The sequence below is a fragment of the Pinus tabuliformis genome, chromosome 6, assembly GCF_031772625.1.
Source record: "Pinus tabuliformis cultivar Carrire ecotype Pingquan chromosome 6, CPIR1, whole genome shotgun sequence".
Lineage (NCBI taxonomy): Eukaryota > Viridiplantae > Streptophyta > Pinopsida > Pinales > Pinaceae > Pinus > Pinus tabuliformis.
The window spans coordinates 382,519,335-382,547,233 of NC_142292.1; the positions used below are offsets into that span (position 1 = coordinate 382,519,335).

General features: G+C 41.0%; 1 protein-coding gene across 2 annotated transcripts in view; it reads left to right on the forward strand.

Annotated features, from left to right (window-relative positions):
- LOC149258917 (serine/threonine-protein kinase rio2-like) overlaps positions 1-27,899 on the forward strand; it is a 233,179-nt gene that overhangs the window by 138,129 nt on the left and 67,151 nt on the right. For both annotated transcript variants that reach the window (XM_089416735.1, XM_089416745.1), the window contains 2 exons: positions 621-694; positions 924-971. In XM_089416735.1, the coding sequence (XP_089272861.1) occupies positions 621-694; positions 924-971 (122 nt within the window). The remainder of the gene's footprint in view (positions 1-620; positions 695-923; positions 972-27,899) is intronic.

Sequence of the window (27,899 nt, forward strand, 5' to 3'; positions counted from 1 at the left end):
CTCCCTGCAAATTTGATTTCTGTTATTCCATCAGGATTGAGTAATATCCCTCCCCCTCCTGCCACTCCTAATATTGAGCAAGGAAATTACTAGGAAGTAATTTGCTAGTTTACTGGGGTTAGCAAATATAAATCTGAGATAGACACAACTTGCATGGAATGCTGTTAGTTGGGTCCTGGGATAATATTCTATACATGCAAGCCCGTTAGAAGTCCATGCACAAAATTCGTCAAGATTAGATAAGATTAAGTTACAGAGAATTATTTTGTATAATGTACAAGTGTCTGTAGAGGAATTTGAAAATTTGGTTTCAAAATCCTTTACAACGTATGCTGTTTGTTTCATCAATCACTGTTCTGAAATTGAACATAAAAGCATGGAACTGCATAGTTATAAAGTGAGAGACATCTCAACAGCTAGTTCAATGACAAAGTTCAATTCAAGTGAAAAGTCACATATTTAATATATTATATGTTTGGCTTGCTAATGAACATGAGCTTGTTGGCTTATAATCTTTTGTTTGGTCTGCTATGGAGAGTTTGGATGCATGGGTTTCTGAATAAATATATTGGTTACTATGCTCAAAGTGATGATATTTCGTTTTGATTGTTGATATTCAGATTGATGACGAGGAAAATGTCACAATGATTGACTTTCCACAAATGGTTTCTGTCTCTCATCGCAATGCGCAAATGTAAGAATGTTGCTATAGAATTATTGCTACCTTGCTCCTTTCCATTTTCTTATGTTCTAGTTAACTTCCTTAAATTTAGTCAAATTTTCATCTATAATTGTATCTTTCTCTTATTGCTAGCCTTGCAAATTGCTTTGTAGGATACATCTAGTGAGTTCCTTTCTTATTTGTTGTGGCATCTTCAACGTAATTAATGATTTTAATCATGAAATTTTGACAAATATTTCAGGTATTTTGATAGAGATGTAGATTGTATATTCAAGTTCTTTGAAAAGAGGTTAGTTGATATATACCATTCACTATGCCTATTCTTTTTTTGTCTTTTAAAGCTCGAATGGGAATTTTTATCTTACATTTATCAACAACTGCATCGCTGCTTATGAAGCTGAATTTTCAAGTAACAATCTTGAGTAAATTGTGAACTTGGCAACATTTTTATGCATGAAACTATGTACTTTTGCATTTTTCCTCTGGGGATAAGTGGATGAATTTATTAAGTAGTGCATTATATCAAAATAAATGGTAAATGGATAAATAGGTGAACACTGCAGTCCAATTGCTTACCTGTTATCACTTGAAATTGCCCTTGGGGAATTTTGTTCTAAAAGGATTGAGTGGACACTTATGATGAAAGTATGAATGTCACCTCACATGATTCCTCCCTCTTTGGGGTGCTGCTTGCTGGCCTCAGGTAGGTATCAGGCAGGCATCGCAAGTGATCTGAAGCAAAAATGATTCATATGTGCATTGGAAAACACTTGAAATCTATAAGATATACTCACTGGAATCTCCAGAATGGTTCCGACATCTTCAACTAAATGATTGTTAACAAGTACAATTCATGTTTACTCTTAGATATGTAAAATTAACATTAATTTCACATAATTTTACAGTAATTTGCTTCAGATGGCAATAAAAAGTTGCAGATCTGTGAGTATAATACTCAACATCAGGTGGCCAAACTTGTTACTAACAAATTTTTTTTGACCGTTACCCTAATCCAATTGGCATGGAGTCAAAGAAATCAAGGATAAAATTGATTGGGCATGTGATATAATGGAGGTTAATCAATTTGGAAAATTCAACACCAAACAATCCAACTCATTTATAAGCAAGAGTTGGCTGCCAAATGTTGAAAATGTAACTAGTGTCGGTCTTCATAATGTAATAAAATATAATTTATCATTGGCATTTCTTATTATTATTCTTATTTTTGGTCAAAGCATGTTCTTCATGCTTATTAGAGTCAAGAATCAAAAAAGAATTTATTGTGAGTCAAAAGAAATGTATTTGAGTCAAGTCCCATTTGGACTTTTGAAAGGAAAAGAAAAATAATTTTATTTTTGAGTCAAAGAGTCAACACAAGACCAAGTCGGCCTTCCTTGGACAATTCGGGCTAGTGGCACCTATTCGACCCTCCTGGACAGCTATATATAAGAGTCAACTCAACCTCTTGGAGAACCATTCATTCATCACATCATCTTCTATCTATCTCTGCGATTGGTCAAGAGGAAAAGGAACCGAAGTCAAGGGAAGAGAAGCAAGTCAAAGGAAAGAGGATTGGAATTTTCTGCCTTAATCCAGCTCACACGTGTGAATTTTTCTGAGGCATTTTTTGTGCTACTGCCAGCCCGAAATTTAAGGGGCGAAATTTCGGAAGTTGACCAGATTTCAGAAGGTTGACCAGTGTTGACTTTGATTAGATTGGAGAAGACTTGGAGGAGGGTTGACTTGGATCTTTGTGGCAGTTTTTGGTCTTGGTCTTGGGTCTTGGATATCTCATTTTTATCTGATTCTATAAGAGAATGATTGGTTGAGTTTTCCCTCTTGTGAGGTTTTCCGTGGCTTGGAGCCTGATTTCTGGTGTTCTTTGCCTCTTTGTGATCCTTTTGTTTTGAACATTTGTATAATTTCTTGATGAAGAGAACATAATAAGTTATAAGAAAATAGATAACATTCACAAGTAATTATCAAGAAGAGAAATAGCCTAATCTACTCTACACTTGGTTTCTCAACACCAAATGCATGTTACCTTTATTCCAGAGTTGTAAAAAGAAAATCTGAAGAGATCAAACTTCGCACAAAATCTCTTTAGGGGAACATCTGTCACTTCTCAAGTTCTTTGGTCAGATTGTACTTGGCGATGTAGTCACATGAACACCATTAGAGTGACCCCCAAACTCAATCACAAGTCCACTCAATCAATTTTACATGAAAAGATTCAGAAGTATGGAAATGGAAGATTGAATGGACTCTAGCAATAACTGCTCATTGTCTCAATCAACTGTCCATGTGTTATAGACTTGAGAATGCGAGTGTACAAGGCAAGTGACTGATAATAGAATGAGGAAAGCGTAATAAGTTCTGAGTGACGTCCAATACTCTATCATAAATTCGTTCAATCGATTTGACATGAAAAGACTCAAAAGTACGGAAATGGAATAATAATTGGACTTTGGAAATAAATGATTTTTGTCACAATCAATTCTCCATTTTCCATAGACTTGAGAGTGGGAGTATACAAAGTAAGTGACCGAGAATAGCTTGAGGAAAACATGATATGTATAGCTCAAGTTGGGCACCTTCCTCTTGTTGGGAATAGGATAAGTAAAGCACACAACCATTTGTGAATGTAGATGTTAGGAGGGGTGCACTAGTCAACTTCCTATCATGGAAGAAATTTTCCAAAGGTAATTGTTGGGCCTTGCATACTATTCAAGTGGGCATTCTCTTCCTCTAACTCATAATAGATGTCATAAGATCAAAAATAGAGGGTGGAATCTCTTGCTTAATGCTTTCTTCATATCATGATAATTTTCCTTGAAATCACCATGGTTTTATCAATAGCACAAATCTACTTGCTTCATGTTGGTGGATGACAAGGACAATCCATTTAAGTAGTTGTTGATCCTGGATTCTTCCACGTACTTGTTTCAATTTGGCTAATATAAAACAATATGGAATGCATGTTGTAGGATATTGCTGTTTAAACTTTAAAGCCATCATTGGAGGGAGAATTACTTGCCACCATAAATTATTCGTGATGGTTTTCTTGTGTAATATACAAATATTTGTACTTGCAACTTGCACTCCTACTATGCGAAATATTTACTAACCCATTATTCAGTTACAAGGCCTACCCTTTGTGAAAATTTCTAAATAGAAATCCTACTGCAGTGATTAATATTATTAATATTATTTCTTCTACTTATTACCTCAGAAATAAGTTATCTACAATATTCTTATGGCAAATATCAAAATATATTCTACTGCAACCTTCACAATTATAACATTGCAGAAAGTAAATACACTGGCACAAATACAATCACAATGACAGTGATTTTGGACAATCATCCCTGGAAAAACCCAATGTAGGAAAACTGGTGTAGCAGATGGGGGGTTTATTATTCTTCAGCAAATTCTCTTGTACAAAATTACAGCTAACAAAATAGGAATGAGAAATGTTACAGAAACTTCTTGACCAATTTCTACCCCAGATGAAGTACTTCTCCTTCCCTAGAATCCTTCTGATCCTCTCTGCGTCAAACTGCTCTCCCAGGCTCAGCGTCAAGCTGCCTACGCAGGCTCTGCGTCAAGCTGCCTATGCAGGCTTTGCGTCACCTTGCCTACGCTGTCTCTGCGTCAACCTGCCTCTACGCTGCCTCTTTCTGTGTCACCCTGCTCCAGCTTTGCATCTTGCTGCCTTGCACTCTCTGAACATGCTAATACCCTCTCTCTTTGTCTCACCTACAACTCTCCCTTTGAATCGATTTTCTCTTGCCGAACTTCAACCAGTGAGAAAATAGATCTTACTTGGGTAACTGAATATCTACCTCTGGTGTGTTTTCCAAATGACCCTCAAGCCCCTTCTTGTATCTTCCTATTGGACAACCAATGACCTAGATTAACTCCTAATCAAAGGCTCAGTTCGTTTTGACTTGATCTGCGTCTTTTTCTAAAAGATTCACCCACAATTAGATTGATACCCATTAATATTTTAATTTTCCTAAGTTTAGACCTAGGAACCCCATCAAAAATATTAATTATTTTAATGTAATAGTCTCTGGGTGGAATTTCCCAAAACGGTTTGGGTTCTTTGGGATGCATGTGCCGAAGCCTCCCTGCAAAATTTGAGGCTTAGAGCACATTCGATGCTACCCCAAATCAACACTCTCTCTTAGCGAGGAATCTGCTCTAGCAATATACTGCTGCTGCATGCTGCTTTGACTCTGAAGCATCGTCCTCTGCGTTGTTGATGATTGACGTGTTGTCCACCAACTATTGTGCTGTTGCTGCAACTATACTCTTGCCTTTGACACTGCCACTGCCAATGCTACATCTGTACTACAACTTCCTTTGAATTTCTGCATCTGTGCTGCTGCTGCAACTGCCACTGCCAACTGTCCCTGCACAGCAAACTGCTGCTGCTAGTGAAACGAATTTTCAGCCATACCCATTTACTCTCTAAACTGAGTGAACTTAGCTCTTCCGAGAGCCTTTGTGAGTATATCGACCACCTGCTCTCGTCTGGGAATACACTGTAGTTGCACTGCTCCACGCTGAACACAGTCTCTAATAAAGTGACAACAGATATCTATATGTTTCGATCGATCATGAAATGCTGGATTCTCAGAGAGTTTGATACAACTTTGATTATTGCAGTAAACCTTGGTCGCTTCCATCCTTTTTCTGAATAAGCTCACAATGGCTTCGCACATAGTTGTGCTGGAAGCCATATATTTTGCTTTTGTTGAACTCAATGCTACCGATTTCTGCTTCCTGCTGCACTAAGATATCATCCCTGATCCAACACTGAAGTAGTACCCTGAGGTACTTTTTCGGTCTACTGAATTACCTGCCCAATCTGCATCAGTGAACCCATTCAAACTGACGTCCTCCCCTCTGGAGTACTTCAACCCATATCTGATTGTTCCACGTACATACCTAAGAATGTGTCTTGTCGTTGCCCAGTGCACCCTTTTTGGTTCCACCATGAACTGACTAAGAGTGTTTACATCAAAACAAATGTCTGGCCTAGTGTTGACCAGATACATAAGCGACCCAATGAGCTCCTTGTACAAGGTGGGATCTACTTCTTTGTTCTGATGCATCTATTTTCTTCTAGTTGGTGATCATGGGGGAGTAGCCATGGGTTGGCAATCTTGCATTCTGAATCTCTTTAGAATTTCTATAGTGGACCTTCCTTGTCCAAGGAAGATCTCCCCATTCTTTAGCCAAACTTCCAACCTTAGAAAATAATGCATCAATCCCAACTTCTTCATGTCGAATTCGGCTTCAAGATTCGTCTTGCAGTCCTGGATGAGCCTAGATGACCCAGTTAGTGTTGGAGTTTCTAAGTCTAACAGTTAGAAACCCTCCATGCACTTTACTGATTTATTCCTACCTACTTGTTCTGTTAATTAACAAGTTATTTACCATGTAAATATTGAAAATAAATACAATTGCATGCTCAACACATTACAGATCATCCACTGAAGGAAACAGAAACAAGCACACAAATGACACTGTTATTTTTGGACTAGTGTACCCGGAAAAACACAATGCGGGAAAATCGGTGCAGCTATCTGAGGGTTTTATTATTAAGCAGTTCTTTTCTGAGTACACTAGGTGCCAAACTGGCTAACCTGACAGAGATAAAAAAATCTGGCAACAATACCTCTCTTTGGAAACAGGTATTTGGAAAGCCTGCTCCACGAAATCCCTCTCCATCACAATCTGAAGCTCAGCGTCAACCCTGCTGGCCTTTGCGTCAGCTTGAAACCCTCTGTGTCAGCCTACTGAGGTTCTGTGCAGCCTCTCTGCATCACTCTTGCAGCCTCTGGATGGATGACGCAAGCCCTTTTGGCTCTGCGCAGTCTCTACAGCGTTTGCGTGGCTCCCTTTGGCTCTGCATCTGCCTCTCTCTGCTTCTGTGCTGGTCTCTCGGCACTGTCCTTGCCTCTCTGCCTCGTACTCACTGCCCCTCGCTGCAACTGATCACTGATTCTATCTCTCTTAGCAAACCCCGCTCTAGAGAATAGAATCACTGATCACTCTTGTTGGCCGGATAAATCGATCTTGCGGACAAGATCGATCTCCCTAGTATCAGAAGATAGTCTAGCAACAAAAGGACAAACAAATCTATCTTTCTCTAGACATATGCGATTTACAAATAAATACTATAAAGGTGTTAAGTTCCTACCTTAGATCCAATGCTTATTTGTTGTAGTCATCCTTCAATCGTTCGAAAGAGTTACCCTCCAATCGTTCGAAAGAGTTATCTTTAAAGACCTGCAATCACAAACAAGCAAATATTAAATAGCACCTGCATAGCAATTATCATAAATCATGTCTATTATGGTGATCAAGGAATCCATAAAATAAACCATTAATGAACAGCTTATTGAAAAAAACAAACTTATTTGTATTAACTTTGAAGTAGAAGAACCTTACAACCTTTTCAGCCTTGATGTTGAACAAGCTCTTCCTGGGGTCCGAAACAGGAATTTCCTTTACTTTGACAAGCCTTGCACTCTTCCAAATGAGGTCTTAGAGGTATGTAATCTCTCCTCATAAAAACTCAACTAAAGAAGACTAAGTTCCAGCAGCATTTCACCTCAAAAATATTCAGCTTTCAACCTCCCAAGTAACCAGCCCAATGCTTCATTATATAGTGTAGAAGAGGAGGTTACAGGTCCACCTATGATGGGATAGAATCTTCCTTCAAAGGGATAAGCTCCTCACATCAAGGGGTTAGCTCCTTAAGGTATGGGATGCATGAACCTTAAGAGAGCGAACTTGCCACCTCAAGATTTTCTCCAGAAGCTTCTAGAAATGACTAAAAGTGAGTTTTTCAGAATGTACTTGCATCCTTTTAACTTTTACAGGGGTCCGCACCGATAACACAGAGACAGTGCGGTTAGGTCCACAGGAGACTTGACCATTAGGTTCGGGACCACAGGTAAGACAAAGAGAAAGTGCAGAACCAAGTTTTAAAAACTTTGAGGGATTTTCTCTTATTTTTCAGGCTTGATATGAGGAACTGATGCTTTAGACTTGTAGAGGAGGAAAGTATGAGTAGTAATGAACTCACACAGATTGCAGAATGTCAAGGTGACAATTTTTAGTGCAACAGATTGCCCCCTAAAGTGCGAAGTTTGTAATAGATGAAGATAGAGTCTGTCATTTATGAAGAGTGAAGTACTTTATCATTTCAAGGATCATCCTGTGGACACCCCAGTTGGAACTTGTAAAAACATTCAATGCAAAATATATATGTAGACATATCATCTCTAAGGTAGCCATTCCCATACTCAGATCAAAACTAATTAGAAAACTGACTAAATTGTTTTGATACAGGAATGATTTTGTAATACATCAAGAGTATAGACATGTGTAGACACAGTATGGATGCAGCCATATGTTTATGAATAGTCCACTGTATAATGAATAACAAAATTCCTCGCAGCTTGGATGGTAGAAACTAGATCCAGGGTCTTGATTTCCGCTTCCCAAACTAGTACGATTCTATCCATGTGAATGAATGTGTCGAAGTCGAACATGGTAGAAACCACTTGATTACCAGTCAATGATGTGGACTGTTAACAAGTGTGAGAGAAACCACCAATAATGTCAATGGCTCTCAAAGTACCCAGTACAATCCATGAAATGTGAAAAAATGAGCTGAAGTCGAACATGTCACATAATCATTCGATCGAAGGTCAATGATGCAACCTATCGTTGAAGGCGAGAAAATTGCCATTAGGGCATGCAGTTTTCAAGGTATTGATGATTTCTAGATCAACTTCCTAGATAATGAGTTGAAGTTGATAGAAAGTGATCCGTCATAGGCAAGCCCACAACATGAAATCATAGATCAAGTTTTCAAGAAATATATTGGCAAGGACTGACTTAGGGATGGTCAAAACGGATGACAGATATTTTGCAGATGAATGGTTTGTTTAAACTGATCTCTTGAACACATAACGACACTGCAGATGGCTTGGTGACAATTGACCCAAAGCTAATACCCAGAAACTGGCTGAAGACTTTCAATATGGTTTGATTAATTGTTAGGCAAAGGATTTCCCCAACCCAGGTGAACAAAAGTGTCGTGTTCAAGAGTGGTTAACAGCTTTTTTACAAAACACAGTGTAACAAACAGGTTCATTTTTCTCTCTTTTCCCCCACCATTTCTGGCAAGTACCTCTTTATTTTTGACAAGCTTGAGGAGGATAACATTTGCTTGTTTATAAGCTCATCCTTTGGATGAGTTCAACTTAATTTAAAATTCGAACCCTAAGAAGGAGTGGTTCGTTCCTGTTTGAAATTGAACAGGTCCTTTACTGTTAAATTTTAACGAGTCCAGTATAAGAAAAATCCGGTGTTTTTCAATTTTAGGGAGTCATAAGAAAAACTTAAGAAAACTCCATGTGGGTACTTTTTCCTAAAATAATCCCTTACGTTCGAAAAAAGATAAAATAATACAGGAGGGATGACATTTTCAATACTTTAACGAGCTGAAAAGACAAGCGCTTGACAATCTTTTCATATTTAATGAGTCTGAAAAGGGTTTAAAGAGGACTCTATTGATCGTAATTAGTCGTGTACCTTTTTCGTAAATAGTCCATTTTAGTCTGTAAAAGGGGTAAACTTGTACTAAAGGGACAATTATTCATTTATTTTAACGAGTTCGAACAATCAAGTGCTCGGTAATATTTTCAATTTTCGAGAGTCTGAAAAGAGCTTAAAGAGGACTCCAATTTTTCTCTTTTTCGTAAATTTTTGAAAGAGTCCGAAAAAGTGATAAAAGTATGCTCTTTGTTGAAAAATGATCAATTTCCCCGAAAAATCCAATATTCTGCACAAAAACTCAAAACATTACACATACCTGTTTAAGATAAATAAAAATGATTTAAAAATTTACCTTTTTAAAGTGAAAAATAAATAAATTAAAAATTCATTTATTCGAAAAAACTTATAAAAAGGGTTTTTCTAACTTCATTTTTACCATTTGAGTTCAGAGTGAGAAGTGAGAGCTTTTGGGTAAGAAAGTTCCTGTGAAGATTCTGGAAAATCCGTCCGTTGGAATCGAAAACCGTCAGCTCCAGGTAATCCACGTCCTCCTTAACTTGCATTTCATCCATTTACATTTTGATTTTAGGCTTTAAATTTGATTTTTGAAGGAAAAATAGGTTTATAAATTCGCTCGCGGGGGGTCTGCAGGTGCAACATGCGGCCTCTGCGGACCCCGACTTTTTTTTATAAAGAAAAAAGTCGTGGGTCCCCATCTATTGCTCACAACCCATGCAGACCTATGCACTGTGTGTAAGCAGCGGGTGCGGACCCCGCGAAATGAATTTTAAAAACTTAAATTTCTTCATTTTTGCCCAAAATTTTCCAAACAAGGTTGTTCTAATATGTCTTTTTATACATTGTAGGACATTCAAAATGCTTATTTGGCGAGAACGCGAGCACGAGGATGTAGATTTTGCCGCACTAAATCATATGTCCACAATGCAGGTATTGAGAGCATGCAGATTGCTAAAGTTCTGGGGCATACAGGGTATGAGGGCCAAGTAGACCTCTTGCAATCGCTGGTAGACAGATGGAACACACAGGACCAGTGTTTCGTGATTGGTGGCCACTGGCTCGAAATCGAGCTGGAGGACATATATTTTTTGATTGGTTTGTTCAAGAGGGGCAAACAATTATCTCTTTTCGGGACTAGGCCAGGTGGCCAGTCTGTCGCTAGTCTCCGATTGGAGTTTTGCGATGATCAAACAAAGGACAAACGGATTGATATTAAAACTATCAGCTGTCCTGAGCTTAAGGTCATTGCATTCACTGTTACCAGGCTATGCGGGAGCGCAACATTGCATGTGGCTACTAGATCCCAGATGCAGATGGCAGTAGACTGTTTTCGAGGCACCATATTCAACTGGTGCAAGGCTGTGTTGGCAAATGTGAAAGGCCAACTAACCAGAGCAAAGAACAGACAGTTGAAAATTTTTGGATATGGATTCATCGTGGTCAGCTTTGCTCTAGAGAGGATCTCCATGTTAGTCCCGCAGCATATTCCTGTTGATGCTGGTCTTCCTTGAGAGCCTAGGATAGTTCGCTGGGTTGCTTTGATGGCCCGCCACCTTGAGGAGGGTATAGAGGTTGTTCGATTTTCGCCTGAGTATTTTCGTTGGTTGAACAACCAACTTTTTGTGATTCAGGATTTTCTATACGTCGGGATGGATTATCGTGGTGACCCAGATATGATTCTTCTACCAGGAGAACAATGGGATGATTCAAGTAAAATCATTTTCAACACTTTCTAAGTTTTAATTTTTATTTATTTATTTTTAAATTGTCCAAAACTGACAATCAAAAGTTTAAATGTAGATGTGGGTCCACGACGACCAGCCGCTCTCCAGCCTTTCGAGAGGAGACACCCAGCTGCAGCAGCACCAGCCCCACAGGACCAATCAGTAGAGATCCTAATCGATTTGGAGCATCATCTAGAGCGCTTGACACTAGATATTCCAGAGACTGATATAGATGATATTCCACTTAGGTTACAGAGATATGTGATTGGGGTCCCAGGACCTTTTAGGAGGTTCCTATGTAGGGTGGCCCGAGCAGTGGTTTCTTATCGTGATCATCGCCAGGGATAGGATGATCGATTTTGTAGACTCATGACATTTTTGACTTTTTGTATTATCATTTTTGCCAATCATAAGGTGTTTTTCAACCTATGATCGAAGACAATGTATATTTTGAAACACTACTCTATGCTATGATATATCATTGTTACCAGCTATCTCATGTAACATGTTATCGAATGTTATTAAATTTACTGTTTTGATTATTGCAAATGTCTATTTATCATACTAGAAGCAACTACATTTGCTAATGTATTTAAATGTCTTGGAATACGCTGATATTCAATGTAGTCAAATTCACGTTCCAAGAGACGAACTCTAAAAAATAACCTTAGTAGCACTGTGTTTCTAATGGCATAAACCCTGTTAAGCTGTAATACAACGAGTTCAGAATCCAACCTAACAATTAGACTCCGAATCCCAAATGAGATGGATTCAGAGAATAACTCAATCACTGCATTATAATCTGCAATGTTATTCGTTGTTTGACCGAGGCTTATCCCATGCATAGACACTAACTCATCAGAGGGTAGTGAATAGATAACCCAAGTTGCGGAAGAAATGTTCCGTGTACTATGACAAGCACCATCAGCAAAACCAATGTATGTTTGAAGAGACGTCGACATTTGCAATATCAAGAGTAAAATCGAGATAAGCAGGAATAATGATAAGAGCACTCTCTAAACTAGGCACACTTTTCTAATCTAAAACACACAAGCTGTAAAGAAACTACTCTAACAAAAAATCTCCACACAGAATTTAAGCATAATATCTCTTCAGATAAAGTCCATTTCTGGGTTGACCTAAAGAGATATCGTCAAAATCTATCAATTCATAAGCCCCTTTTGCCAGCTTTCGCTTAACAATATAAGAACCATGCCACATAGGTACAAATTTTCCAGCCCCTAGCTTATCGTTCGCTTGATCATATAGTAAAACTAGGTCTCCTTCTGAAAAATTACGAGGTGTAACATTTCTGTCGTACTGAGCTTTTATTCGTTTCGCATGAGTCTCGTTTGCTATTGCAGCAGTGTGTCGATTCTCATCTAGTTGAGCTAAGTACAAAAAACGTTTCTCTTCTTCAGAAGTAGCTGGGAGTAATTCTATGGCTAATTGTAATGACGGAATTTCGCATTCAATAGGTAACACTGCTTCCAAACCGTAAACCAGTTGAAAAGGAGTGAAACCAGTTGATGTTTTTACTGAGGTCCAATATGCCCAAAGTGCTGAAAATAACATGGTATGCCAATTCGACTTATGAATACCAATGATTCTTTTGATCATAGTGACTAAAACTTTATTGATAGCTTCAACCAGACCATTAGCCTGTGGGTAATACGGAGTAGAACTATCATGGCGCAGGCCAAGTTGATCTGTCAGTTCAGTCATCATGATGTTTCGAAAGTGACTTCCATGATTAGTAATAATAGCTTGAGGAACACCAAATCTAGCAATTATATGATTAAATACAAAAGTTGCAGCGGTTTTGCCGTCTGCTGAAAATGTAGGCATCGCCTCGGCCCACTTAGTAAAATAATCTACCACTAGGATAATATACGCATGCCCCCCGGCCGAGTGAGGGTTACATGTAATAAAGTCAATACCCCACTTTGCAAAAGGACTGACAGCAATTATAGGGTGAAGATCAGTTTCGGTTGAACAGGAATCAGAAAGCGACTGTACAACGTGATATGCAATTTCAAAGGGACTCAAAGGCATCGCACCATCAAATGAATCCACCTCAGCATCGGAAGGTACAATCCAAGGATCATCAAAAGTAATAGTATTCGATGAAATCATATGAATATTTGCAATAGAAGGCGATACGCCAGAAGGAGGGAAGGAAAAAGTTCCCAGTAAACCAGAATCTTTAATCAAACTTACGCCAACATCCTTGTAAGGGATAGTCGTTTTACTGATGTGCTGAATACTATCTGTAGAGGCTGGGTCAGATGAGAAATAAGTCAGCTGGTCTATCGTAATGATCTTTCTGTTATGAGGAAACTTGATAAGCCGAAAAACCGATAAAACAATAGCAGTCATAGCATAAGACCAGCTGTGACCTAGGAGAAGGTTGTAATCCAGAGGGGCATCAACCACTTCCACGTCTAGATTTACGGTTTTGCCTTCGACCCCTATAGGTAAATCTTGCAAAATACCAAAATGATGGAACCCTCGGCCATCAAAAGCCTTTAGAATTGTCGGAGACTGATTGAGTGTGAGAGAACCAAGCGATTTCCAACACTGGATTGACATAATACACGTAGAAGCCCCTTCATCAATCACAGTGCGAAAGCAAGGTCTGTTTTTGACTAAAACTGGAATCTGGAAAGCTATTTGATGAGGTAGGCAGGGTGTACTATTCTCTAAATCGAAGATTATTAGGTTCGAATCCTGAATATCGACAGCTCCTATAGCAGACAATAGTAATTTACGCTATGTTGGGCATGATTGCAACACTTCCAAAGCCGACATTGTTGAAGGGGAAATAGCTAAGTCTTCAACAATGTTGTAATTCTGAGCAGCTCTCGCATGTGGATTGAAAGCTGATTTACGAAGTACACCTTTAGCAGGCGGTTTGATTACTAAGTCAGCATTGGGTTTCTCGATTTGTAGTGGATTGGAACCAGGAGGAGGTGTAGTTGATGTGTTTGAATTAGAAGATTCTGCTTCTTTACCACCAACATGATTTTTTCTACCATAATCTTGTGATCGCGTCGCAATCCTGACATGAGACATCATCATAATGGGTTATTCTGAGGCATTCGAGGAAGAACCAAACATCTTACTATCTTGAGTAGGAAAAGGATCTTTCAAGATCGCAGACGTTTGAGAACCTTTAACAAATTTCGAAACCTCTGCTCGATGTGGGCATTCTTTGGTAAAATGATCCTCGTCGCAAATGAAATAAGGATAGTGGGGTTTCCGTTTTTCGTTAGTAGATTCACTTTTATTCGTTTTATCTTTTGAGTTTTGTTTGTTTTTCTTCTTCCCCTTATTTTTATTACCGGATTTTGATTTGGCCGTAGATGATTCTACAACATGGATGTCACAGAAATTTCAGCGAAAGAATCTCCTGTCGGGGAATCAGGTAAAGTTATTATAGGAGAAGAATTCTTTGAAGATTTCTTTTTGCTTTTAGTACTAACTGAACCAATCATACCGTCAGCGGCATGACACCCTGAAGGAGCTGCAGTGATTTGACCGTGTTTTGGAAGATTAGGGATTTTTTTCATGTAAAATATTTGACTGCGTATAGACGAGGTCAAGGTACTGAGCTTGAGCAATGACTTGCTCTTCAGTAACAACTCCTCCCTTAGTTACATCTTCAGTGATTTTGGGTAACAATGATTTAATGAACCATTCCGCTAAAATTTGATCCGGAATGAAAACTTTCACTAAACGCCTTCTACGTTGCCATTCATGAATATGTTCAGAAATATATGTGGATGTGGATTGTTTCAGTGAAGTTAACAATTCCGTGCCATTGTCGTATCTGACAGGCAACTGAAAATGAGTTAAGAAAGCAGTGGCTAATTGATTGAAATTATTAAAAGAGGCTCATGGTAACTCAATGTACCATTTCGCGGCAAGACCAATGAGAGTTCGTTGAAAAAGACGCAATCAAATTGAATCTTCAATGATTGAATTAGATGCACACCAGAGGTGATAAGTTATAACGTGATTTGACGGATCCTCTCCAGACTTACCCTCGAATTTCGGGATATCACTAGGCAACTTACTAGGCATTGGCGGCCAATACAGAAGATAGTAAATAGGATCATTCGTAAGACACGACAAATCAGGTAAATCCAAAGTTGCAATAAATGGTAACTGACGGTTAGGGTCGCGAAAACCTTGAGTAGTGAGACCAGTTTGAGGAGGAGGATATCCAGGATAACCTGGAATCGGATTTGCATTAGGAATGTTATAGCCTCCTGGAAAACCAGGATTAACCGAACCACACTGGGTTGTTGATAAGTATAGCCAGGATACGGTTGATACTGATAAACTGGGTTTTGTATAGTAGGACCGAATTGATATTGTCCCTGGTACGGTTGATAGATAAATTGCAGTTGACTTGTGGAAATCGTACTTGTACTAGCTTGTCCTGCAGGCATCTGGACCGAAGTCTGAACTGTAGGTCCTGACTGTGGCACAGAGACTTGAGGAATTTGCACTGATGCAGGGATAGTAGAAATCGGAGCTATAGATACTCTAGAAACAGGTGTTGTAGGTTGAACAGAAGTTGCAGTAGTTGCAGCAGTTTGAGGCGGAGTACGAGGTGTGCTAGGCCCAGGCTGCTGAACTAAACCAGGTGCAGGGATTTGAACAGTAGGTTGGACAGGTTGCTGGGTTGGACCAGAAACCAAAGGCTGTCCAGGTTGATTAAGTAACTGCACATTAGGTTGCATAGTCTGTTGAGTTTGAGACAGATCCCACACCATGTTCATTCCGGAGTATGGACCCATAAAAGGTTGTGCATATGGAGGACCATAACCTGGTTGAACGTAGGGCTGATAATTAAGCGGTACATTTCCAGCTCCTTGTAAAAATGATTGACCAGAAGGCGGTTGGAAACCTTGAGTTGGGTACTGACCTTGAGGTTGATAACCTTGAGGCACGTACTGAAACTGGGGTTGACCTTGAGGTATGTACTGAAACTGGGGTTGACCTTGAGGTATGTACTGAATCTGAGGTTGACCTTGGGTATGTACTGTCCTGAAGGTTGAAAACCTTGAGGTAGACCTCCAGGTGGTAACTGACTACCTTGAGGTTGTCCCCAGGTGGTAACTGACTACCTTGGGGTTGCCCCCCAGGCGATAATTGACTACCTTGAGGTTGAGGATTTGGAATACTACCAGACATCATAAGGATTTGTTCTGCGTTTAACGTTTGAGTTCCATTACTACTAGATGATAACTCTTGTTTAGTCAGTCGAGGAGTTGCTCTTGAAAAAGTACCAGAGAGTGACTGGTACCCCGAAGTAACAGAAACACTGCTGTATAAAAATGTTTCCGTTGATTGGGAAAACATAGATGACTCTCTTGACATGATCAATGAAGGATAATAACCTCTTGGTGTAGGATGAAAAGGAATTCGAGGTGGTGAAAAACTAAGACCCGGGTTTTCTAAAAAAATTGTTGATGATAAATACCAAGCGTCACTCCTAAAAGAACTGTAGAATATTGATTCACGCTCCCTAAGATTTAAAATCTGTTGGTTTTGGGGAAGAGTTACGTCTTCATCCAGATTAACAAGTTCTTCAATAGAAATGAGGCCAGAAGGAAGATTTTGAGTAATGATATTGCTTACCCTAGGTGAACCAGGATTACTAGAAGTTGGAGAAGCAAATCTTGAAGTTGGAGTAACAACAGGTTCAGTGTCAGGCTCAGAAATTTCAGGTTCTTCAACTAATTCACTAGAAGGAGAAATACTACCAGTAACTTCGGAAAATGAAATTGGCTCTTGAATATACTCTGTTGTTTGTATTTGATAATCAGGATGAACAATTAAAGATGATTCTCTAGCTTTTGGTGATCCAACTCTACTATCACTAGGTGATACAAGAGCTCGTAGCCCTTCAAGCTGGCTTGGTGTATACTCAGGAGGTTTCCCCTGAAGTCTACGAGATTGTCTTGGTAATTCAGACATGATTAAATTAATTAATCACATGCAAACAAAGAAAATTTCAATAAAAACACCTAAAGTCTCTAAAGAAACAAACAGCGGAATCACACGCCTAAAAATCTAAGAGTTCAAACCACACACAAATAATAACTTCCCATACTAAAAACACTAGTTGGTGATGAAATCCAACTTAGTAGAAGTTTAATACAGAAAGGGCAGTTGGAACAGTTACCCCAACAACCTGCTTAATGAAACAGAATGGCACAAGTTTCTTTACAAAACCATCTCGAGTGAAGAGAACCCTCCAGAGAGTCCAAGTGAGTCTAGTTGACGTCTGCTCCAGGTACAGTGAGATCCTTCCTTCACTGTCACCTTAGGAAATAATCTTAAGTTTATGGACACTAAGGTTACCAACAACAACAAATACAACTGGGGGAACAGTCTACAATCCGATCTACGCGCAAGGGCAGAGTAACAAAGCTCAATCCCCTTGAAGGCTTTTTGACATGGTCAATCCGAGGTTTACCAACAAGTGACCCCAGGCTCCTCGACAATGGTTAATCCGAGGTTTACCGTTTATAATACGCACAAATCTTCTATCTTTTCCAATGAAATATAATTGATTGTCTCAAAGGTTCGGACATGATCTCGTGATTGACTCCTTTAAGAGAAGCTTCCCAGAATGTATCGATTACAATTGGATTTATTTCCTACTGCAAGATGTAGCTACTTGTTTGTTTTAACTATCTTGGAGAGTTAATTACTCTCTACTACAAGATACTAGCCTAAGCTATATTGGTGATAAGAGCCCTAGAAATAGAAAAGATTACTAGATCAATTTTAATTAAGCGTTGCTTTTATGGGTTGTTCTTTAAGTCGATAGGTATGGAAATGAAACTTTGATGGTGTGAAGACTCGACTCCAAACACACTAAAAAAAATGCACCTAAAATGATAAGCAATTCGTTTTTCTTTCAATGAAATTCTAGCTAAAAGAAAGAGTTCAAGAATGCAATTCTTTAAGAAACAATTCTTTCTTTCAACATGGAAATGGAAAGAAAATCTTTTTGTCTGTTTTAACAAGAACTCAAAACAAGACAAATAATTAATGCTCACAATAAATCCCTTTTCTTTTTCAAAACTCGAAACTTCAAAAAGAACAATTTGATTCAAAAGAGATCTACAAGTTTTAGAAAAACACTCAAAACTACAAAAACTAATTTTGAGATCTAAAAACTTTAAAAAGCTAATTGAATAAAAGCTTCAATTCTTTTTGAGGACGTTTTGCTTAGTTGTTTAGTAAACTAGGGATTCATTTGCACATAATAACAAACCAATCAAAAAACATCCAGATATGTTTTCTTTTGTAAAAATGAAATTTAGAACTTATAACAAAGTTTGTTCAAAGATTTGCAACAAGAAAACTAAATTTATTTCTCACAAAGGATAGATTTCACAACCAAGTCAGACTCATCAAGAAGATGAAAAGACACCACGGTGATCTAAGGTTTCTCAAGCTTCTGATCTTTGAGTCACTACAGAGACAAAGTGAAAACCACTCCAAGCATGCAAAAATTCTAGAAAATCATCCAAAACAAAAATACTATCGGAACTCACTCACAAGAGATTTTTGACAGGAAAAATACAGATCTGGGTAGACACTAAAACTTCTAAATCAAACCTAAACCTAACTGGAAAAAGGTATTTTAGGTTTTTCAAAAATTTTACAGGGTCTGCAGGCTCCAGAAGTAACAGGTGCGGTCCCGCTCTGTTTACTAAAGGAAAAGTGTGGAGATGCTCACAATGTCTGTAAAGAGAAAGTGCGGTCCCCTGAAAACTTCGAAAAACAAAAAATACTCCCAGATTTAAAAACTACCCAAGCCAGTATACATCAATCAAAAACTAGAAACGAAAACAATTTTCTCAAGTCAAAACAAAGGAAAACCAAAAAACCAAATTCATTCCCCAGCAGAGTCGCCAATTTGTTGGCCAGATAAATCGATCTTGCAAACAAGACCGATCTCCCTAGTATCAGAAGATAGTCTAGCACTTGCATAGCAAATATCATAAATCATGTCTATTATGGTGATCAAAGAATCCATAAAAGAAACCATTAATGAACAACGTATTGAGAAAAACAAACTTATTTGTATTAACTTTGAAGTAGAAGAACCTTACAACCTTTTCAGCGTTGATGTTGAACAAGCTCTTCCTTGGGTCCAAAACAGGAATTTCCTTTACTTTGACAAGCCTTGCACTCTTCCAAATGAGGTCTTAGAGGTATGTAATCTCTCCTCATAAAAACTCAACTAAAGAAGACTAAGTTCCAACAGCATTTCACCTCAAAAATATTCAGCTTTCAACCTCCCAAGTAACCAGCCCAATGCTTCATTTTATAGTGTAGAAGAGGAGATTACAGGTCCACCTATGAAGGGATAGAATCCTCCTTCAAAGGGATAAGCTCCTCACATCAAGGGGTTAGCTCCTTAAGGTATGGGATGCATGAACCTTAAGAGAGCGAACTTGCCACCTCAAGATTTTCTCCAGAAGCTTCTAGAAATGACTAAAAGTGAGTTTTTCAGAATGTACTCGCGCCTTTTTAACTTTTACAGGGGTCCGCACCCATAACACAGAGACAATGCAGTCAAGTCCGCAGGAGACTTGACCATTAAGTGTGGGACCGCAGGTAAGACAAAGAGAAAGTGCGGAACCATAGTTTTAAAGACTTTGAGGGATTTTCTCTTATTTTTCAGGCTTGATATGAGGAATTGATGCTTTAGACTTGCAGAGGAGGAAAGTATGAGTGGTAATGAACTCACACAGATTGCAAAATGTCAACGTGACAATTTTTAGTGCAACAACTTTGGTGTGTTCTCCAAGTGACCCTCAAGCCTCTTCTTATACTTTTCTCGTTGACATATCAACGGTCGAGATTAAGTCCTCAATCGACAGAGATTAGATCTAGCTTGATCCATGCCTTTTGGACCATTCTAACATAGTTTTATATTAATTCACATTAATATTTTAATTTCCCTGAGTTTAGACTTAGGGACTACATTAAAAATATTAATTATTTTAATATCTCCGAAACTGTTTAGAGTCTGCCCAAACCCTTTCTGGGTATTGGAGATCTCATGCACCTTAGCCTCTCCACCAATTTTTGTGGCTAGAGCATGTTGAAGCTTCTAAATTTACTTAGTTTATAAACCCGCCATGCACTTTTTCTGATTTATTCCTACCTACTTGTTATTTTTCTTTAACAAGTTATTTACAAAGTAAATACTGAAGATAAACACCAGTGCATGCTCAACATATTACAAATCAGCAACTAAAAGAAACAAGAACAAACACACCACATGACACCATTATTTTTGGACCAATGTCCCTGGAAAAAACCAATGCGGGAAAACTGGTGCAGCTATCTGAGGGTTTTCTTATTAAGCAATATCAGAGTACAATCTGGGTACCGAAACTGGCCTACACAACAGAGAATTTCCTTAGCAGCTATACCTCACAGTTTGAGAGAAATCTCCTGGCTGAAACCCCAGAAAACTCTTCCGGCAGCTCCTCAGCACAAAACTGCTCCTGCAACCCTAGCGTCTGCCCGATTTGGATTGCGTCAGCCCCTTTCTGTCTCACGCTGGCCCTGCGTCAGCGTTTCTAGTCTTGCGTTAGCCCCATGAGGCCTTGCGTCAGCTCTGGGAGCCTCTGCATCAGCTGCGTTGGCTCCTCTGGTGCTCTGCGCAACACTTGGCTGCCTCTGCGTGGCCCAACCTCTCCACCAAATTTCGCAGCTAGAGCACATCCGATGCTACCCTAAATCAACACTCCCTCTTAGCAAGGACTGTGCTCTAGCAATACTCCTCACTGAGTATTACTCTGATCATCCGGCATCGGTCCTTGTGCTGATGTTAGGCCTGCTCCCCACCATCCTCTACACTGCCGTATCCTGTACTGCTGCCCATGGTTTTGCCACTGTCACTGCTGCATCTGTACGACAGCTCCCTCTGCATCTGTGCTGCTGCTGGTCCTTTCTCCCAGCATTGCATCTGCACTGCACCTCCTCTCATCACGCTGCATCGTATTGCCCACTGCTGCATTGCAACCCAGTTACTGAGATGTAAGTAATTGATCTCCCAACTGACCTCCCTGTTGGGCTAGAAACACCCACTGATGGTGAAGTTCCCTCTGCCGCTGACAAGTGTTCCCTATCTTTGACCTCTGTGTTGCTGCAACAACTGCCTGCATCTCGCATCGATGCACACCTCGTTGTGCCTTCCTGCATTGCTGCAACACTCCTGTGCCTCTCGCACTGTTGCAGCCTGCTAGCTCTGCGCTGTCTTGGGACTCCTGCACTGTAGCTCTCTCTGCCGCTCCATCCACATTTGTATCTACCCACATCAGCGAGTCCTGCTACTCCTCGTTCGGGCTCCCGTAGCAAGGTCTAATCCAAGAGGCTGGGTACCTCAAGGATCCTGCCCCTCATCGCCTGTAGTCCTCCTGACTACAGCTTGATGTCTCCCCACTTTCGCTCAAGTGGCGTGTGTGCACTCATGGCACAGTCATCATCTGTCAAAACTTCCTTCTTTGCCCCTGTTGGCACTGCCTAAGTCTCAGAAAACTCTCCCTTACTCTTCTTCCTTGGGCACTGGGTCGCATAATGACCCATCTCCCCACAGTGGAAGCACTTGATCTTGGAGAGATCTTTCTTCTTCCGCTTCTCCTGCTTTCCCTCAGATGCTAGGGCCACATCCTCCTCCTCTTGCTTGACCTTGATCCCTTTGCTGCTGCTACCTGTCTTTGACTGCCGTCTGATCTCTTCCTGGCGAAGAGCTGCCCACATCTCGTCCCAAGGTAGGAGAGTCCCTCTACCCAGGATGCTCTGGACAAACACTTCCCACTCTTTTGAGACAACATTCAGGGTTGTCCTCACCATAAGCTCCTGATTCGGTGTTGCTCCTATAGTAGTCAATTGATCTCGGATCTCATTCAGTCCTCCGAGGAAGGAGTCAATCGTTTGGCCCTTCTTCATCTGATACGACCTCATCTAGTTCTCGAGCAACATTCTTCTCTGCACATAAGTATGCTGTTACAGGTTCTTGAGAGCCTCCCACATCTCAACTGTCGTTTCCTTCTCGGCTATATGTGGTACCACATGATCGTGGACCCTGTCAAGGATAATGCACTTGGCCCTTGTCATTGCCTCTTCATACTTGTCATTATCATTTGGGTCGATTGGGATAGCTATTGTCTTCAAGGCGAAGTTCTTGACACGATTCCTGTCAAGCACTGATAAGATTCTGGCCTTCCAGACTGCGAAGTTCGATGCTCCGTCCAGTCTATCCTGTTCTCTTACCCCGTGTACTGCCATGATGCTCCTCTACTTCCCTCTTGGAAGTTCTTTGTTCGACTCCTCTGAGTCTCTACTTCCCTCCTAGAAATCCTTCTGCCGTTTGTCGAGATGCCCCCTACTTTGATCGTCTTGTGCAACTGCACTGCTGATCCAGGTTCGTCGGCTAGAAACCCTCGGTAACAACTCCTCTGGCCTTGCTCCGTCAGGTACTGTTCTGACTATAGTACCTCACCAGCTCCACTCTGCAATATTCTTGCAACCTTTTAGACCCCAGCAACTGCCTCTCTGTGAACTGCGTCAACCCCTCTCTGCCTCACGTTGGCTCTGCGTCAGCCCTTGGATGCCCCGTGTCAGCCCTTTGGCCCTCTGCGTTAGCAACGCTAGCCTCTCTAAGGCTCTGCGCAGCTCCCGGCTTTTTCTGCGTGGCTCTGGCTGGCTCTGCATCACACTTCTTGGCTTCTGTGCTGTTAGAAACAACTTCTGTCACCTCAGGACAACTGTTTTCTGCTGTTATTGCTCCGCTCGGTTGATGTCTTTTAGTCCTCCTATGATCTGCAATCACGCTCTGATACCATGTTGAAGTTTCTAAATTTACTTAGTTTAGAAACCCTTCATGCACTTTTTCTGATTTATTCCTACCTACTTGTTATTTTTCTTTAACAAGTTATTTACAAAGTAAATACTGAAAATAAACACCAGTACATGCTCAACATATTATAGATCAACAACTAAAAGAAACAAGAACAAACACACCACATGTCACCATTATTTTTGGACCAATGTCCCCGGAAAAACCCAATGTGGGAAAATCAGTGCAGCTATCTGAGGGTTTTCTTATTACGCAATATCAGAGTACAATTTGGGTGCCGAAACTGGCCTACCCAACAGAGAATTTCCTTAGCAGCTATACCTCACAGTTTGAGAGAAATTTCCTGGCTGAAACCCCGGAAAACCCTTTCGGCAGCTCCTCAGCACAAAAGTGCTCTTACAACCCCAGCGTCTGCCCAATTTGGACTGCGTCAGCCCCTTTTTGTCTCACGTTGGCCTTGCGTCAGCCTTTCTAGGCCTGTGTTAGCCCCAGGAGGCCCTGCATCAGCTCTGGGAGCCTCTGCGTCAGCTGCACTGGCCCCTCTAGTGCTCTGCGCCACACTTGGCTATGTCTACGTGGCCCTGCGTGAGCCCTTGCTGGCTCTGCGTCACCCTCCTTGGCTGCTGCGTTGCTCTCCCGGCACAATCTTTGCCTTCTTTGTTTCTCTGTACTCAATGCCCCTCAGTTGCTCTACCGATCATTGATTCTATCTCTCTTAGCAAACCCTGCTCTAGAGAATAGAATAACTGATCATCTGGTGTACTCTCCAAGTGACCCTCAAGCCTCCTCTTATACTTTTCCTGTTGACATCTCAACAGTCCAGATTAAGTCCCTAATCAAACCTCAAGCCTCCTCTTATACTTTTCTTGTTGACATCTCAACGGCCGAGATTAAGTCCCTAATCAACGACTAAGATTAGATTTGGCTTGATCCATGTCTTTTGGACCACTCTAACACAGATTCATATTAATACACATTAATATTTTATTTTCCCTAAAGTTTAGACTTAGGGACTACATTAAAAATATTAATTATTTTAATATCTCTTGATCTGTTTAGAATCTGCCCAAACCCTTTCTGGGTATTGGAGATCTCATGTGCCCCAACCTCTCCACCAAATTTCGTGGCTAGAGCACATCCGATGCTACCCCAAATCAATAGAGCACATCTGTTGCTACCCTAAATCAACACTCCCTCTTAGCGAGAGCTGTGCTCTAGTAATACTCCTCATTGAGCATCACTCTGATCATCTAGCATCGGTCCCTGTGCTGATGTTAGGCCTGCTGCCCAACATCCTCTGCACTACTGCATCTTGTATTGCTACCCACGACCCTGACACTGCTACTGCTGCATCCGTACTGCAACTCCTTCTGCATCCGTGTTGCTGCCCATGGCCCTGCCACTGCCACTGCTGCATCTGCACTGCAACCCCTCTCATCATACTGTATCGTGCTGCCCATAGCACTACCACTGCTAACTGCTGCACTGCAACCTAGTTACTGAGAAGTAAGTAACTGATCTCTCAACTCTGACCTCTGTCAGGCTAGAGTACTCCTGACGCTGAAGCTCCCTCTGCTGCTGACAAGTGCTCCCTCTCTGACCTCTGTGCTGCTGCAACAACTCCCTGCATCTCGCGTCGTTGCACGCCTCTTTGTGCCATCTTGCACTGGTGCAACACTCTCGTGCCTCTCGCACTATTGCAGCTTGCTAGCCTCACGCTGTCCTATGAATTCTGCACTGTAGCTGTCTCTGCCGCTTCATCCGCATCCGTCTCTACCCACATCCGCCAGTCCTGCTACTCCTCTTCGGGGCTCCCATAGCATGGTCTAGTCCAAGAGGCTGGGTACCTCGAGGATCTTGCCCCTCTTTGCCTGTAGTCCGTCTAACTACAGCTCGATGTCTCCCCACTTGCGCTCAAGTGGCGTTTGTGCACTCATGGCACTGTTATCGTCTGTCTCCACTTCCTTCTCTGCCCTTGCTGGCGTTGCCTTGGTCTCAGAGGCCTCTCCCTCGTTCTTCTTTCTTGGACACTGGTTGCATAATGACCCAGCTCCCCACAATGGAATCATTTGACCTTGGAGAGGTCCTTCTTCTTACGTTTCTCTTGCTTTCCCTTAGATGCTAGGGCAACATCCTCCTCCTCCTGCTTGACTTTGATCCCCTTGCCGCTGCTTCCCGTCTTGCTTAGCCTTCTAATCTGTTCTTGGCAAAGAGCCGCCCACATTTCCTCCCAATGTGGAAGGGTTTCTCTGCCCAGTATACCCTGGACAAATACCTCCCAGTCTTCTGAGACTGCATTCAGGGATGTTCTCACCATCAATTCCTGATCCGACGTGGCCCCTATGGAAGTCAGCTGATCTCGAATCTCATTTAGTCGACCGAGGAAGGTGTCGATCGATTCTGCCTTCTTCATCTGTTATGACCGCAACTGATTTTCTAGTAACATCCTTCTCTGCACAGAAGTATGCTGGTACAATTTCTTTAGGGCCTCCCACATCTCATTTGCCATTTCCTTCTCGGCAATGTGTGGTACTACATGGTCCTTGACCCCGTCAAGGATGATGCTCTTGGCCCTCACCATTGCCTCGTACTTGTCGTTATCAGTTGGGTCAACTGGGATCGCTATCGTCCTTAAGGCGAAGTGTTTGACACGATTTCTGTCAAGTACAGATAAGATTCTGGCCTTCCAAACTGCGAAGTTTGAGGCTTCATCTAGTCTGTCCTGGTCTCTTACTCCGTGTAGTGCCATGCTGCTCTTCTACTTCCCTCCTGGAAACCCTTCTACCGATGTCGAAATGCCCCCTACTTTGATCGTCTATGCAACTGCACCATTGATCCGGATTTCTCGTCTAGAAACCCTCGGTAACATCTCCCTCCTCCTTGGCCTTGCATTGTTAGGTACTGTTCTGACCTCAGTACTCCACCAGCTCCACTCTACAACTTACCCATAGCCTCCTAAACCCCAGCAATCTGAAGGTGAGAGCTCCTAGGCTCTGCACAGTCCCGGCACAGGCAAACTAGCTCCCTCAGCCAACTGCGTCAGCCCTCCTGGCCTCTGCGTGAGCCTGTCTTTGCCTCCTTCAGCGTTTGCGCAACCTGTTCTTGGCTCGAACTTGATGACGTAGGCACTATGCCACCCCTTCTTTGCTGCTGGGAACAACTTCTGTCACTCGGGACAACTGTTTTCTACTGCTGTTGCTTTGCTCTGCTGATGTCCTCGGTTCTCTTGTGATCTGCAGCCACGCTCTGAAACCATGTTGGAGTTTCTAAGTCTAACAGTTAGAAACCCTCCATGCAGTTTACTGATTTATTCCTACCTACTTGTTCTGTTAATTAACAAGTTATTTACCATGTAAATACTGAAAATAAATACAAGTGCATGCTCAACACATTACAGAACATCAACTGAAGGAAACAGAGACAAGCACACTAATGACATCGTTATTTTTGGACTAATGTCCCTGAAAAACCCTATTGCGGGAAAACCGGTGTAGCTATTTGAGGGTTTTATTATTAAGCAGCGCTTTTCTGAGTACACTGGGTGCCAAACTGGCTAACTCGATAGAGATAAAAAATCTGGCAGCAATACCTCTCTTCGGAAACAGGTATTCGGAAACCCTGCTCCATGAAATCCCTATCCAGCACAATCTGAACCTTAGCGTCAGCCTATTGAGGCTTTACGTAGCCTCTCTGGCTCTTTGCGTCACTCCTGTAGCCTTTGCGTGGATGACGCAGGCCCCTCTGGCTTTGTGTAGTCTCTGCTACTTTTGCGTGGCTCCCTCTGGCTTTGCGTCTGCCTCTCTCTGCTTCTGCGCTGGTCTCTCGGCATTGTCCCTACCTCTCTACCTCGTACTCACTGCCCCTCGCTACAACTGATCAATGATTCTATCTCTCTTAGCAAACCCCGCTCTAGTGAATAGAATGACTGATTACTTTGGTGTGTTCTCTAAGTGACCCTCAAGCCTCCTCTTATACTTTTATCGTTGACATATCAACGGCCGAGATTAAGTCCCTAATCAATGGTTAAGATTAGATCTGGCTTGATCCATGTCTTTTGGACCATTCTAACATAGTTTTATATTAATTCATATTAATATTTTAATTTCCCTATGTTTAGACATAGGGACTCCATTAAAAATATTAACTATTTTAATATCTCCCAAACTGTTTAGAATCTGCCCAAACCCTTTCTGGTTATTGGAGATCTCATGTGCCTTAGCCTCTCCACCAATTTTCGTGGCTAGAGCACATCCGATGCTACCCTAAATCAACAGTTAGGAACATGTCATCTACATATAGTACCAGAATAAGTGGCTCATTCTCTACCAACAAATAGTAGAGATTGGGATCAACATCACTCTTGGAAAATGCCAACTGCTGCAAGTAACTATAATGTGACATATTGATATATAGACCTCAAGGTAACGTGTGAAGACACTGGTCCTCTTGTCAATATATGACATTGTTTCTAACCATAAGACAATTGTAGTAAGGGGTTCATCATTTGAGTATCCGTATCAAATGCACTAAGCCAATCATTTACCTTGTTGAACTTAGGACATCCTTCTTTGACATATGGTGACTGATTTAGTGTAATAATGAAACAATGACATGACCTTAAAACAACAACATGATTTGACTTGATTTTAACTTAATAAGTTAACTATGGCAGCGTTCTTGACAAACCTTGATTTATTTTGACTATGACTTTGAAATAGTGACATGGCTTGACATAACGTGACTTGATATGACAAGAATAGTTGAATGAAGTTGACAGCATATGACATAGATGAATAGTAACAACAATAGTTGGAAACTTGTTGTATAAGGAGTCGACCAATGGAACGATGCCTTGCTTAACAAAATGACATTCACTGTAATGTATTGAAAGTTGAGATAATAGTCATGTATATGTTGACTTGACAAATTTGACAATATGACAATGTTAATGACCTTATTTGACACATTGATTTGACTGTGA